Here is a 16,623-nt window from a genome sequence, read left to right as displayed (position 1 = left end):
GACCCTGGTCTGCTCTAAATGGGGATCTATGAGGGACCCTGGCCTGCTCTAAAGGGGGATCTATGAGGGACCCTGGCCTGCTCTAAAGGGGAATATATAGGGTCCCTGCCCTAAAGGAGGATATATGGGGATCCTGCCCTAAAGGGGGATCTATGGCAAAGATCCCCCTTTAGAGCAGGGTCCCCATAGATCCCCTTTAGAACAGGCCAGGGTCCCCATAGATCTCCCTTTAGAGCAGGCCAGCAGGGGTCCCCGTAGATCCGTTATGATCCGATTCTTAGTTGCGTGGAGCTTAGAAATAGAACACAATAGGACAGACACCACTCACAACAACAAAAAAGCTGGGGCCCAGGGCACACTGCACACTGACACTGGCAGCCACGGACAGGTTACAGGAAGAAGCTCTGTTCTCCTCCTCTGATGGTCAGGGCCTGGGGGCGGGGCAACACAAGCAGTGAGCACTTGATTGGTTGATAGGACGCCCGGCCAGCGGTCCTACCAACCAGCGGGCAGCGACGGGGGAGGTGAATCAGTGAATGCTTCCTGTAACTGCGCTGCCGCGGCGGACCCTGCATAGACCGCTCACGGACACCAGTGTCCGTTTACGGACACCTTGCAGATCGCTGCTTCTCTGGACTAGTCCTGCCGCTGCGCCAATTCCCCACTCCCTCCCCCAGCCAGCAGAGCAATAAACTACTGGCAACCGCAGCCCAGGCAGGCGTGCCTTCTTTGTAACTTCTGGGTGGCGCTGGCCAGCGGGAGGCAGGACTGTCTGCAGGGAGTGGCGGGCCGCGAGTATGCACTCAGTAGGTGATGGATGGGTGCAGATGGCGGGGCGGAGTCGGAGCGTCAGTGAAGCTCTAGGTCCCGCCCGCCTGCTCGCTCGTAATACAGTGTGTGCGGGCTGCGGTTGATGCCTGCTCACTGATCTGACTCCTCTAACACCGGGGACTGCCAGCGACCCACTCAGATGCGGCTCACCCACAGTTTGGGAAGTCCTGTTCTAGACCATTGAGATGTCCCAAAGCAGTGTCAATACGAGGGGCAGGAAAAACACAGCAATATGTAGAATTCCCAACAAGGCTAAACATAGCCAACCAGGTAAAAACAAGAGCTCAACTAGTAACAACTGGAGCTCACCACCAGGAAAAATATTACATCCTCAAGAAGCGGAAGCCTGCAAAACTTTGCGGCCAAACGCCGCATCCGAAGATGCCAGTACATCCACCATATAAAACTTTGTAAATGTGTGTACAGGTGACCACGTAGCCGCCTTGCACACCTGAACCACTGACGCCTGATGACGGAAGGCCCAGGAGGCACCAAGTGCCCTCATAGAATGCGCTTTAACAGGGAAAGGATGAACTTGACGCTTAACGGAATAGGCCTGCCCCGCCGTCTACCTGATCCACTTGGAAATGGTCGCAGCAGATGCGGCCTGCCCCTTACAAGGTCCATCCGTAAGAACAAATAAAGAATTGGATTTTCAATTCGGGTCAGTCACTGTCAGGTACACCAGAATCGCCCTGACCACATCCAAGGAATGTAAAGCAATTTTCTTACAATGTTTCGGCTTAGGACATAAGGACAGTAACACAATATCTTCATTGAAATGAACCTCCGAGACAACCTTAGGAAGGAAGGCCTGACAGGGTTGCAACACCACTTTGTCCCTATGAACCACCAGGTAAGGTGACCAACAGGACAACGCAGCCAACTCCGACACTCTAAGTAATGGCGACTAAGAAGACCACCTTCTGCGACAGAGTGAGCAGAGGAAGTTCTCAAATATTTTCAAAGGGAGGCTTTTGAAACACAGACAGTACCAAATTGAGGTCCCACGAAGGCACCAGGGATCTCACCGGCGAAGCCATATGGCAAACTCCCTGCACAAAAGTGTGAACCAACGGATTCGCCAATGGCCTTTGAAAAAATACAGCCAAAGCGGAAATCTGGCCCTTGATGGTGCTCAGAGCCAAACGTTGATCTACACCTAGTTGTAAAAACTCCAAAAGGCGAAACACAGAAAAGGAACGGGGAGAAAGCCGCCCCCCCCCCCCCCCGAGACTCACATCAAGTAACGTATGCCTTCCAAACTCTATGATAAACCTTCCTGGAAGTAGATTCCCTAGCTTTAAATAGCATAGGAATCACCAACTCTGACAGCACTCTGACAGTCCTTTAGCACCTGGCTTTCAGTAGCCAGGCCGTTAAAGCCAGCGACTGTAAAGTAGGATGGAAGATTGGTCCCTGAGACAGAATATCTTCCCTGAGAGGAAGTTTCCAAGCAACGTCTGCTACCAGCCTTCCTAAGCCTGCGTACCAAGACTGGCGACGCCAGTCTGGTGCCACCAGAATGACTGTAATCCCTTCTACCTCGATTCTGCGCAGCAGTCCCGACAGAAGTTGTATTGGAGGAAAGGCGTAAATCATACGATACTGATCCCAAAGGGCCACTAGGTAGACTGCGCCGTCTAGAGGATCCCGAGACCTTGACACGAACCTCTGCACCTTCCTGTTGAGACAAGAGGCCACAGGTCCATATCGGGGGTCCCCCACCGAAGACACAGTTGATGTAACACCTCTGGGTGAAGAGACCATTCTCCTGGATCCAACATCTGCCAACTGAGATAGTCCGCTTGTCAATTCTCTACCCCCGGAATGTGCACAGCAGAGAGGGCCGGAACATATAGTTCTGCCCACCTCAAGATACCAGTCACTTTTCGGGCCACCAGGGCACTCTTTGTGACCCCTTGATGATTGACATATGCCACAGCCGTAGCATTGTCTGATTGTATCCGTACAGGGCATCCCTGCAGACGATCCCTCCTTTGAAACAGACAAAGTCTGATCGGCGGAATTTCCAGGATGTTGATCAGCAGCCTGGACTCCTCTCGAGTACAAACACCTTGGGCCGAGTAAACTCCCAAGACACCTCCCCATCAGGACAGACTGGCATTTGAGGTGATCACAGTCCAATATGGGGGAAGAAAGGATTTTCCCAGACCTAAGGCTGGGGAGCAGAGCCACCGAAACAGAGACTCCCTCGAACCCCGACTTAACAGGATCAAATTGTCCAAAGACAGCGGATCCTTGTTCCATTTGGTCAGAATCTCCCTTTGCAGAAGTCTGGTATGGAACTGCACAAACAGAACCGCCTTGAAGGTGGAAACCATCAGGCCCAGCGCTTGCATGCAAGTCCTGAGCGACGACCGATGGATGGACAACAGGAGCCGAACCGCATCCTGTAGCTACAAAAGTTTGGCCTGAGGAAGAAACACCCGGGCTGAAGCAGAGTCCAGTGTCAGACCCAAGTAGTCAAGCTTGGTGGACGGAGACAGTGCGGATTTCTGAAAATGTAGTGTCCATCCGAACTCCTGTAGAGTTCGCACAGTAATGTCCCAGTCGGCTTCTAGAGCAGAGGAAGACTCTGCATGCAGAAGCAGATCGTTCAGGTAACTCAGTATTGCGATCCACTTCTGACTAAGCAAGGGCAGAACTGGGGCCAAAACCTTTGTGAACACCCAAGGAGCTGGGGAGTGACCAAAATATAACACCGCGGATTGATAGTGCTCCTCGCCCACGGCACAATGAAGAAAGAAGCTGATGTCCAATATATATTGGATTATGAAGGTAAGCATCCTTGAAATCGATAGAAGCCAAAACAAATCCCCTTGATGAAGGAAAGCTACTACCGTGTGGATGGACTCTATTCAAAATTTCTGAATCTGCACTAAGTGGTTCAGAGCCTTAAGATCCAAGATGGGACGAACCTTGCCTTCCTTCCTGGCAACTGTAAACAGATTTGAATAAAATCCTTGAAAACCTTTCAACTCCTTGTGCGATTTGCGAGTGCCAAACTGCACCGGCATCGCCAACACAGCATCCAAATCCACATTAGACTCTGAAGAGGCAGAGGATACAGGTGAAGGTGGGGGCACTTCTTGCTAGGCCTCCTTTGCATGGTCATATCTAATTTGGATACAAGTGACTGCAGGACTGCCGTCATGGCCGCCAGGGCAGACTGAGACCAAGAGGGTCCCTCAGCTTCCAGGAGTGGGCCAGGTGCTGATACACGCTCCAGAGGCTCAATTGCCACAAAGGGGTTAAGCGGAGCCGAGTACAAACGAGAATTTTTTTTTTCTTTTTTGCAAAAAAAAAAAAAAGGACCCTCCGTGCACCACAAGAATCAGCGCACCCACGGTGCTGTATATAGCAGATGAAGGATCGTATACCCCCAGAGACTCACCACCCGGAGCTGGAGAGTGCCAAACAGCCTGCCACACTGTGATGGAAAAGGAAGAGGAAGTGCCGACATGGACAACAGAAGCCCCCACACTCAAGACTACAAGAAAATGGCCACCATTGTTCTCTATGGGAAAACCAAAAACCTGGCCACTGGACTACACAAACACGGCCACCGAAGCTGGTACGGGCACCCCTAAAAAGGGGGGCCAAAAGCGGAACCCACCCATCACTCTCCGACCTAACACTAAATAAGCCCCCCCTACCCAAATTCACCCGTGCCCCCCAAGAGAGGCTAAGGGGGGCATAGGGGACAGGTGAGGGCTACCTACACAGGGGAAACCCCACTGTGGAGATGGGGGAAAGACATGAGGGGGAGGGGGCCTACCATCCCCGGGGAGGACCCGCGACCACCCCAGCAATTCCGTAAGAAAGGAGGGGGGACACTAATCACCACACCAAGGCAACAGGCGGGTGCTACTCCCAGCAGTCCACCGCACCATCTTGGAATGGGGGTGCTGCAGCCTGAGGTACGCTGTGACTCTGATCGTGACTGCTGTCGTGACCAGGGCTATGCGACCTCGCGAGGTGTTTCACTCGCCGGCCAGCCCCCGTCCAGTGGGGCTATGTCCCGGCCAACCTAGTGCGGAGGTAATAGTTGGGTCGCGCTCGCAGGCCAGACTGGAAAGACCATAAGGATCTAGGATACCCAGTGTGTCGCCCAGTCCGGCTGTTGATTGTAGTTCACACAGGAGCAAGCTGATTGTAGTTCATGCAAGAACAAAAATAATACAGAAAATGTAAAAAAAATCCATTTAAAAAGGAAAAAATGCCAGGACCGCAGATCCCAGCAGAGAGCCAGGTCCTTACTCCTGACTTGGCAGAAAAAAACTGGAGCCCTACAGCAGAAAGTGATGGAATAACGTCTGGGACTGCCCCAGGGGCGTAACCAAAAAGGTTTCCGCCTAGTCCTACTCCTAGAGAGAGAGAGCATAAAGCCCAATGGTCTGAAGACTTGAAGCTGTGTCTGTCAGTGAACGAGAGAGAAAAGTATGTTTTTTACTGGGTACTGGGGGTCGGCATATTGTGGATTGGATGGATGGATTGTTGGGCGGGGCTGTGGAAGACCCAGCTGTCATGGCAAATTTGGGTGTACATTACTGTATATACTGCCTGTACCACAAGACACAGCAGAGAACCAACAGGAGCTTTAAGATCTAAACAAGTGGCTTAAAAACAGGTGGAAGGTGCACCTTATACTTGCATATAAGGTGAGACACATATCCCTCTATGCATGTCTATATCCCATCAGAGTCCCACCAAGCTTCATTAAATATTTTACATATATTTTATGAAAAGTGTGGAGTGTATGTTTTCATTTAAAATAATTTTCTATTTTTTCTAATTTTATTTTCTATTTTGGAAGGTGGATATACAGTGGCTTGAAAAAGTATTCATACCCCTTGAAATGTTCCACATTTTGTTATGTTACAACCAAAAACGTAAATGTATTTTATTGGGATTTGGGTTTTGAGGCAACCCTGTCCAAGGCTTGGTTCACATTACTGTATGTCGCAGAACAGTGCAAAATCGCGCTCCTTCCTGACACACAGACAAATGCTCTGCTCTTTAGGGGTGCCATTCTTAATGGTACCCCACATGTTGACAAATGTGGGGTGCTTTTGTGGGGTGCAGCTCAATTAAAAAAAAAAAGGGGGGTCAGGGTCTTCTTTCTCTTCATTTCTGTGGGTAGGGAAGCCCATTGAAAGAATGGGCTGCCCTACACCCAGCATGCAGCCACACAGATGTGAATCAAGGGCTTGTTCACATGTTAGGTTGGAGGGGCGGTAAAACCACATGGTTGAGCTGTTTTTACCACCCCCAACTTCTCTCACACACACACACACACACATACACACGTATATACACACACACAGACACATATACACAGACACATATGTACACACGTATACACACACACACACATACGTTTTTTGGCAATATCGTGGGGGCACATAAAAAAAAAATATATAAAGTATCTATTTACTCGATACAACCTCATCTTTTATATTTCGCCAAAAATTGGTAATATATGGCATGGGTTTGCACTAAAATTCATTTAATTTTTTCTGGAAAATCTGAGTTTAATAAACAGTTGCACAAATATCACGTGAACAAAAATTTGCAACTATCAACTTTTTATTCTACAGGGCATCTTTCAGAAAATATATAATGTTCTGGGGGTTTATGCAATTTTGTTGCCAAAAATTAAGATTTTTACATGTATGCGACAAAGAGAAAAATTGCACGGGAGCTGAAATGGTTAATAAAAAAATATTTACAAATATACAAAATAAATATATACACATAAACAAGCTTACATCAGCTGATATCATAAACAGAAAATGGTCTTTTGCCAAAAAAAAAAAAAAAACTATAAATAGAAATACATACACAAAAGAAACACATTTATTATAATATACTAATATACAGTATGTCACAAAAGTGAGTACACCCCTCACATTAGTGTAAATATTTTATTATATCTTTTCATGTCACAACACTGAAGAAATTACACTTTGCTACAATGTAAAATAGTGAGTGTACAGCTTGTATAACCGTGTAAATTTGCTGTCCCCTCAAAATAATAACACACAGCCATTAATGTGTAAACCGCTGGCAACAAAAGTGGGTACACCCCTAAGTTAAAATGTTCAAATTGGGCCCAATTAGCCATTTTCCCTCCCCGGTGTCATGTGACTCAGTGTTGCAAGGTCTCAGTTGTAAATGGGGGGCAGGTGTAATAAACTTGGTGTTCTCATTCTCACTCTCTCATACTGGTCACTGGAAGTTCAACATGGCACCTAATGGAAAAAAACTTTGTGGATATGAAAAAAAGTTGTTTTTGAATTGTTGCCTTACATAAAGATGGCCTAGGCTATAAGAAGATTGCCAAGACTCTGAAACTGAGTTGCAGCATGGTGGCCAAGACTATAAAGCGGTTTAACAGGACAGGTTACGCTCAGATAGGCCCCCCCAATGGTTGAGTGTACATGCTCAGTGTAATATCCAGAATTTGTCTTTGGGAAATTCACGTATGAGTACTGCCAGCATTGCTGCCGAGGTTGAATCGGTAGGGGGGTCAGCCTGTCAGTGCTCAGATCATACGCTGCACACTGCATCTAATTGGTCTGCATGGCTGTCGTCCCAGAAGGAAGCCTCTTCTAAAGATGATGCACAAGAAAGCCTGCAAACAGTTTGCTGAAAACAAGCAGATTAAGGACATGGGTTAAAAGAACCATGTCCTGTGGTCTGATGAGACCAAGATAAACTTATTTGGTTCAGATGGTGTCTTGCCTACAGTCAAGCATGGTGGTGGGAAAGTCATGGTCTGGGGCTGCATGAGTGCTGCCGACACTAGGGAGCTACAGTTCATTGGGGGAACCATGAATGCCAACATGTACTGTGACATACTGAAGCAGAGCATGATCATCTCCCTTCAGTCGCAGGGCAGCATTTCAACATGATAATGACCCCAAACACACCTCCAAGACCACCACTGCCTTGCTAAAGAAACGGAGGATAAAGGTGATAGATGGGCCAAGCATGTCTGCACGCCTAAACCCTATTGAGCATCTGCGGGGCATCCTGAAACAGAAGGTGGAGGAGCGCAGGGTCTCTAACATCCAGCAGATCAGTGATGTCGTAATGGAGAAGTGGAAGAGGACTCCAGTGGCAACCTGTGATGCTCTGGTGAACTCCATGCCCAAGAGGGTTAAGGCAGTGCTGGAAAATAATTGTGTGGTGGCCACACAAACTATTGACACTTTGGGCCCAATTTGGACATTTTAAATTAGGGGTGTACTCACTTTTGTTGCCAGCAGTTTAGACATTAATGGCTGTGTGTTGAGTTATTTTGAGGGGCCAGCAAATTTACACTGTTATACAAGGTGTAGACTCACTACTTTACATTGTAGCAAAGTGTCATTTCTTCAGTGTTGTCACATGAAAAGATATAATAAAATATTTTCAAAAATGTGAGGGGGTGTACTCACTTTTGTGAGATACTGTACTTTAAGGGCCACAAAACCCAAAACTCAACCTGAGCACACCCTCAGATTAAACATTTAAGCCATGCATGCAGCCTTTTTAGAAAAAAGTCAGATCTTGCGAAAGGACAGAAAGAAAAGCCACACATCCAGGGACTGACAGTCAGCAGCTACAAAGACCTGACATTCCTCCAAGCTTTTGTCCAGGCCTCCCGCCACCACCTGTCCTTCTGCAAGACCTCAAATTTTCCCAGCCTCACCCAAAATATTGTGCTTCACCAACTTGGCAGTAAAGCACAGTGGCTAAATGGTTAGTGCTTCTGCCTAGCAGCACTAAGATTGTTGGTTCAAACTCTGGTTTCCTCCCACGCTCCAAAGACATGCTGGTAGGTTATTTGGCTCATGTCTAAAGTGGCCCTAGTATATGTATGGATGTTAGAGACCTTAGATTGTAAGCTCTTTGAGGGCAAGGACTGATGTGAATATACAAAATATATGTAAAGTTCTGTGTAAATAACCAGTGGTGTATAAGTACCAATTATAAAGAAAATAAAAATCATAACCCTTTCCCTGTATGGGAGCTTTCAACAGGCAACTTTGACAATCGCATCTTGTAGCTTGCTTACACAATTTTAAAGACCATAATTGCCTTGACCAGATTTGATGCCTAAAACCATAATCTCCTGTCGGGGCTTTGGGAAGGCATCTGGAAGCTCAGAGCCTTCACCCTCCTCTCCCATCAAGAAACTCTAACTCTTGTCCAGATTGATTTTTAAGCCAGATGGCTCAGCATACTGCTTCATTACCAAGACTACCTCTTCTGCCTCCTCCTTCCCAGAGATGAAAACAGACATCATCAGCATAGGCCATTGCCTTCGGAGAAGGCTCATCAGAAATCCCCAAAGGCACCGCCCACAACGGCGTGCTTTCTAACCTCCTGATAAAGGAACAGTTGCAAATGTGTATAGCAGAGGACTCAAAGGACACCCCTGAAATGCAGACAAGCTAACCCTCAAAGCACAGCCCAATACAACCATTCACAAGCATGAAGCTTTCAGCCTCTACAAAAGGTCTTCAGGCAATCAATAACCCCCCCCCCCCACGACAGGCCATATTTGTCCCGATCAAAACCTTTAGCCTGATCCAATACTAGCAGGAACTTTCTCCAGCCCACAGCCCTGCACTGCTCCAGAGCCTGTCAGAACCTGGATGGATCACCTGATGGTGAAACTGTGCTTTCCAGAGCAGAACGTTGCAGTTTCCATGTCCACCAGCATGTGTTTCTCTGCAGATCCCGGTAAACAGTTTCTACCTAAAGCTGGCTGCTGGGAGTGTTTTGCTTTGCTGCCAGATACTGCTAGCCATTTATCCTGTTCCTGCTCTTAATCGTGCACTTTGCCTTGTACCTATCCCCTAAATCCCTCAGCACCTCAAGAGTTAAGTGTTCAGTGTTAGTTCACCTTTACATTTTTTTCTGTAAAGGTGAACTAACACTTTAATGGTATTAATTTAGGGTGGATACATTAAAAATGGCCAAGCTATTAGCATCCTTTCTCTGGAATGGAAATATACTTCATCCAGCAAATTGAGGGTTTGAGCGTCCTGTTTAAAAAACTTCTGATATTGAGGTCTTCTTTAGGTAAAACACAAAATGAAAAAGTTAAATAGTACAATTTAAGCGTATTACTTACTTGCTCTGAGGATGTTTTCCTTGCTGCTACATCTGGACTGGACCTGAAAAGACAACAACAAGAATATCACCAATGACAGCAGAGTACACACACATGTATGACCTTAAATGCCATAGTGACTTGTAACACATTGTCCAGCAATGTGCTGCAACCCTTCTAGCAAAAAAAGGCAATTCATGGGCAGGCTCCTAGATATGATTTAGTGCTTAGGAGCTATAAAGACAAAGTGATAGCTATGCAAATATAATCATTCAAACATATTCCAATTTAGAACTGCTTTACATGTAAAACCATTAAAAAAAATAATGATTTTTTTGTTTAATTTTAAAAAACATATTTGCAAACTGACAGTTATTTTTGAAAAAATACATAGTATCTTTTGAGGTCAAGCACCCCAAAATATAGCTTTGCTATTTGTAATATATTTGATTGACTAAAATAAAACCGTTGGGATTCCGATGCATGCATGTTGGAATCTTAAATTTTAAGATCAAGAAAAAAAAATCTACGCTAGAGAAGCCAGCCCATAAACATAAATACATCATAACAAACACACAACATTCGAATTCTACCAAGCAATACAGCCTACTTGCTGTAATGGAACAAATTATGACAGTAATGTTGCAACTGATGGTGGTTTATGATTGTCCTTCCTGGAAAAACAAGGTTTAAAAATAAAACAAAAAACATTGAATATAAATGGCATCTTATTAGTTTGGTTCAGATTTGTTTTCCTTGAACTTACATAAGGAGGTTTACAAGGTTGGTTATGAAGAATGTCATAGCATATGAGGGATAGAAGTATTATTTAAGTCAGCAGATGACCAGAAATAATTAAAATATTATATTTGCATTAAAAGCAAAAATAGTAATTTAGAGAATGTGCCAATTGTGGAACAGGGCAGCAGTTTTTTTTTAAATAACTTTTTATTATTTTCACAAAGTTCAAGTACATTATGTCAGGATACTGGAATGGTACAATGGAGGAAGCAATGCTTTTAGTGTAATAAAGGCAATTTCTGGCTTTCCTCCTTATTTAGATGTCGTTTTTAATCCTCATACACAAGTTGTTTCATATTTACATACAGATGCTAACACCATTCACATCAATGTTTCAATATACTTTCCAGCAGATTGTTATAACTAAATTACTTGATCACAGATTGCTCCCTGAGAATTTCAGTTATCATCCGCCCCGTATATTCTTCTAAATACAAGTACAGATTTTACTCATAGCAACTTAATATAACCCAGTTTGCATTTTAGATTTAGTGAGTCATTTAAGGGAGCTGGAAACGAATAGAATTAAAGCCACTTGCTAACTACTATAAAAAAACTGCAATGTTAATACATTAGCACATCCTTTAAGATGAGATATAAATAATTAGGTATGTGCTATTGAATTTATAAAACATAACCTGAACCAAAAGTCAGGACGGACGACAGAAAATGTCAGTGAAGTGATGGTGGCACAAAATCATGATATATGCAAGAAACTGCACCTACAAAATAAACACCTTCTACAAACTATGGACATCCATGGCTGGACAAGTACATATGAATACAGAACATGTAAGTGTGCTTCAAATAAACACATCTAGAAAATGTGAAATGAAACTAGAACAACACAAATGAGTCCTAAAAAACAAGTAGACTAGTAAAGAACTAGCGTGGAAAAAACAGATATCCAAAGGACACAAGAGAAAAGCTAATAAGAGAAAAATGTTAGTGGAAAGACAGCGCTAAGGAAGAAAAATGGAAGTCAGGAATCTTCACGAAGTATAGTAAGGAGCTCAAACTCATAGCGCAAAGCATCTTTTTTGCGAATGGAAGCAGCTCCTTTGATCAGTAATAGTTACTCTTGTTTCGCAGCCTCTACTCCTCCTGAGTTCATCTTTAAGCCCTTCCAATTTATAGTGGAGCTATTGCATGGACAAAAACAAAAGATCAAAAATAAGCAGAGACACTTAAAATTGCTGAATCAAGTAGGTCAAAAGTTGGGCAACAGTTTAGCTAACAATCTTGGCTTTTCGAAGTCGATGTTAAAGCAATTTTCTGATGGAGGCTGTTACTATGAGCTGGAATAGAATGAATACACTTAAATTGAATATGGCGTTCAAATTTGATTTGCTGATGGAAAATGGAATTTGTTGCATTACAACATAAACAAAGAAAGGAACAAAAACAATGGAGCAGTCTTTGAAAATCTAATTCTGCAGAAAATACTTTTGTATCAGTGAAATACAACACGGTGTAAAATTGCATATTACAGTTTCCTTTAAATGCATTGACACTGCATTTTCTGTACAATTGTGGTTACCCAAGATGGCTGCACTGTCAGCCATTGAGTTGAACTGTATGTTAATTGCATGATTACATTCAGCCTATGAACACTTTTCAGTCACATTATTATACTTCAGCAGAAGATTCTATCTTAAGATCACAGTAGGTATTCAACTATAAGAACCCAAAATAAACACCAGTCAAATGATTTACATATCCAAAATGTACAAAACACAAAGTTAATTTTAAATATCTAGCTAAACTTTCACAACTAGTAGCTATGGCAGGTTGTGTTTATCAGAAAACATCAGCTAAAATTGCTTATAACATAGTGCATTAAAAAATGTCTTAGTGCAAAAAATATTTTAGTTACTAGTGTAAAAAATCAGACATCCATTCATTTGAGGCAAGCTAAAATGTTTACAGGAAACAGCAATTACTCTTTAGTTCTAACATTGGGAAGTGATTGTAAAGTTCACATTCAGACAAAAAACTCACCGGCCCACCCTCCTCAGTCTCCTAGCTTAACCCAGTCATTACCCACCCATTTTTTTACTTACCTCTGTCTGATAGGGGCTGCCTCCTCTGGTGTTTACACCTTGCATCCCTAGTGCACGAGTTCAATCCTTTCATGTCTATAGGGACCCAATGTCCAGCACTGGAGAAGATTTCAGCCTGGAGGAGAGTAATCGCTAGAGGAGGTCGCCGCTATCAGGCAGCTAAGGATGCACCTGGGGGAGGATGTCTGAGTTATTTTAAATTACGGGGCAAGGGAAGGTGGGCTGGTATGTAAGAGAGACCTGGAAAAATAACTTGTTAGGCTACTAAGGGCAGTAATTGCAATTTAATGCAAAAGGACACTCTTGAAAGCTGTAGATCCAACACTTGTACTAATCTTTTAGTTGCAGCAGAAAGTTGACAAGATGCGTCATTAGCAGATTCCTCTTTGTGCTGCCAGCCAGCCCATCCAAGCCCATCAAGCCATTGCAGTGTCTCAACTTTATCATGGCCATAATAGGCATGTCCTTGTTCCCATCCCTTGATATGTCTGGCACCTAAGTGACCTATAGGAAAGACCTGGGTTTTACCACATGGAAGGCAGGTCTATGGTTATGTGTGTATATATATATATATATAAAGGGCAGCATCTAAATTGCAATTGTGGAAGGGTTATAGGCAATGGTTGATTAGGATATCCTAAATAAAGGGATGCATATTCTGCTAGAACCAAAGGCTTAGTAGTGTGACTGTTCCTACAGGTTAACATATTTAACCCGCTTTATCCACTACTGTGAATTTCCCCTATCTGAATAAAGCACATGCTACAAGGAAGCAAGTGTAAACATCTTAGCACTGAATAGGCAAAATACTATACTGACAGATAACTGATCTATGCACAATAAGTAGTTTTGCATATTTCAAAATGTTTTGTGTTATTTCATTTACATTCTGCATATTAAATCAAGAAAAAAAATATCAGAAGTTAAGAAAAAGCACGGCAGAAAAAACAATACAAAAAGGGCTAGCATGCATAAAGATCTATGCAAAAAAAAAGCAAAGCATCGAGGTTCCATTCAGACATGTGTGTGTGGTAACATGCTACAACACTCACATTACTACACTGCACAGTAGAGCACCTGCTCCCTGTGCAGTGCCATTCATTGCGAATGGTGCCCCAACACACTGTAGAGTGGAGGACAGTGCACCACAAGCACCACATTGCCCATGCTGTACGTTGTTATAACTGAATTGCTAACAAGGGCATTGTGCGTGGGGTCACACAACTGTAGTGTATTGGCAGCCCATTGGGGTGAGTAGAAGAACATCAATTTAAAATGCAAAGCTTCTATGGTGGAAACCAAAAGACCAGTGGTGAACCTGCCCAGCTTACTATGCTTTCCCCATTCTTGCTGGGTGGAGTACTGGGCAAACACCAGTTAGTTCTATAGATGTCTGTGGGCTGCCCCTTCATCTACTACTGGATGGACCATTAAGCAGTCCATAGAAGTAATTCATCTAGTGGTTAATCTACAAATCTTTACATTTGATACAACGATCAAAATAAATAAGAGCAAACAAACTGTGGAAGTCATAAGAATAATTTAAAGTAAAACACTCCAGTAATAAGTCAAAATATGTATTCACTGAAAATGAAATATTCTTTACTTTTAGGAATGATAAAACTCTTTTTTGTAACCCCACGATACAGCCACAATGGTTGCAGTAAAGATAATGGCCTTCTTAAACTTCTTGGAAAAGTTTACCATCCTAAATCCTGTGATAATACACTCCTGCTGGATACAAATTGTTTTTCCTTTTTTTCTCTTAGAGGTTTTTAAGCCTTAGATTAATATTTTTAATGCAGGAGAAATGGAGGCTAGCAAATAAGCAAATCTTGCATTTTCATGCTTGCGTTTACCAGATTTAGAACCAAATTAAACTTCATAGTTGATATATTGTGCTATAAACATACTAGCTTCTTCCCACAAAAAGAATCAGTTGAAGGTAAACTAACAACTATAAATAAAAGTAGCTTCCATGTCACATTTGGAGAAGCTGCTTTGCCCTTTGACAAAACATAAAATATCAGATAATTGTTTAAAAAGCTATTTTGTAATTAAATGTTAATACCAATAACCCTTCCATCTCATTCTGCAGCCAACCTTGATTTCCCATGATTTAAATATTCCTTCACAGCAAAAATGATAAAACAGGAGTCATGTACACTGCTTGTGAACAGAAATCCTCATTGGCTATAGAAGATTGTTGATAGTTGGACATTAAAGTGAAAAGGTCTAAAGTTCAGCCTCCCAACTGCAGTTTGCTAATGATTTTGCAAAGGATGTTGTATTTTCCAAGCAAAAAAGATCAACCTGTATAAATACAGTATCTTGATAGATAGAAGTTTGGAAAGGAATCCTCGGAGGAAGGGGTTGCTGTATGTGGCTGAAAAGGAACACCGTTTCTGCAATGTGTTTATTCACCTGAAACAAATACTTTCTCAAGGAAAACAGTACTGTGAGAACAAGAGTCTGTGGTGAGCTTTGAACATCAAAAAAAAAGAAAAAGTGCATACAATGTGGATGTGCATCATAGTGTAAATCTGTGTTCCTTCATCTACACTTCATACACAAAAAAGATTAGTATACATCTTAACATTGCTTTGGTATACAGTATATCTTATATAGCTTATATCATACTGTGTGTTCTCCCAGGTAGTTATCACTAGAGCAGGTGTACCCATTGGATTTCCCCCTCTACTTCCATTGTGGTGGCTACAGTAAATGCCCTTTAATTTCTGCCCTGGTACAAAATCCTCAGGGAAAAAACTGTATGAGGATCTTTAGAATTAGTCAACAGGCATGAATGAAAAAATATTTTTAACCTTCCCCTTGAAAAAAAGTGAAAATCTCTTAACTGCTGAAAAAGCTACATTACATAGGATTATATATATATATATATATATATATATATATATATATATATATATATATATATATATATATATTACAGAAAACCAGCCATTGTGTGATAGGCAGAGAAAAAGCTTGAAATTGCATTCTTTACACTGACAGCATGATTTAATTGAAAATCTACTGTTGCTGGGTGCCTTGGGATCTCCTTGAAACCCCATAGCTGGCAGTATACAACTTCCTGAACTAAGCAAGAACAGTGCTCAGGAAAGTTCTTGAATGAAGGTTGCCTCTCAGTAGTCAGTTAAAGCCTGCATCACATAGAAGAATGTGCTGTGACCACCCATCAACTCCATGGGTACCCATCATCAGGTCAAAGCTTTTTACTACCTGTCACTTATAGCAGGTATATTTTAAATGTAAACTTTTCAGTGAGTACACATTTTGAGTTATGTCAAATTAGCATAAAGTATTCTTTTAAACTATTCTCGTTCTGTTTCTTGTGCTTCTTAAGGCACCCATACACATTCATTTACAAATGAAAATGGCTATGGGGCAGTGCACAATGGAAGCAAACAAGTATTCTTTGAGAACAAAACCTTTGGACCATTTAGAAAACTTTGCATGATCAATTTAATTTTCTCCGGCATCAGGATGGTCTGGTCATGGCTTCCCTTCTATCCTCCAATACCCTAAAAAAGAGAGCTCTCCTGTTTACAGGTAAAACTGTCTTTGTGAGCTTGTTGGATCATGTACAAATGTCCACTTATTCAGTAAAATCTTTGGGCATCTTTAGGCTTTGAACTGTTAATGGGCAGGCTGAATGTACCAAGTTGATCGATCAACCAGCCTGCCAGATTCGCTTCCAATTATCGTATGCAGCTTCTAAAGCCGCTAGCGATAATCACTGTCTTCTCATGGAAGGGAGAAGACAATGGCCCG

The 16,623-nt window shown here is 42.8% G+C and overlaps 1 protein-coding gene across 20 annotated transcripts in view; it reads right to left on the bottom strand.

Annotated features, from left to right (window-relative positions):
* Nucleotides 1-16,623, bottom strand: part of GPHN (gephyrin) — an 868,578-nt gene that overhangs the window by 155,524 nt on the left and 696,431 nt on the right. For 11 of the 20 annotated variants that reach the window (XM_082242578.1, XM_082242561.1, XM_082242572.1 and 8 more), the window contains 2 exons: nucleotides 11,845-11,907; nucleotides 9,986-10,028 (listed from right to left, as the gene is read on the bottom strand). In XM_082242578.1, the coding sequence (XP_082098704.1) occupies nucleotides 9,986-10,028; nucleotides 11,845-11,907 (106 nt within the window). The remainder of the gene's footprint in view (nucleotides 1-9,985; nucleotides 10,029-11,844; nucleotides 11,908-16,623) is intronic. The other 9 variants (XM_082242574.1, XM_082242576.1, XM_082242580.1 and 6 more) reach the window with 1 other exon arrangement.

Source organism: Pelophylax lessonae (assembly GCF_965119305.1).
Source record: "Pelophylax lessonae genome assembly, chromosome: 13".
Classification (NCBI taxonomy): Eukaryota; Metazoa; Chordata; class Amphibia; order Anura; family Ranidae; genus Pelophylax; species Pelophylax lessonae.
This window is presented reverse-complemented; position numbering and strand designations above follow the sequence as displayed.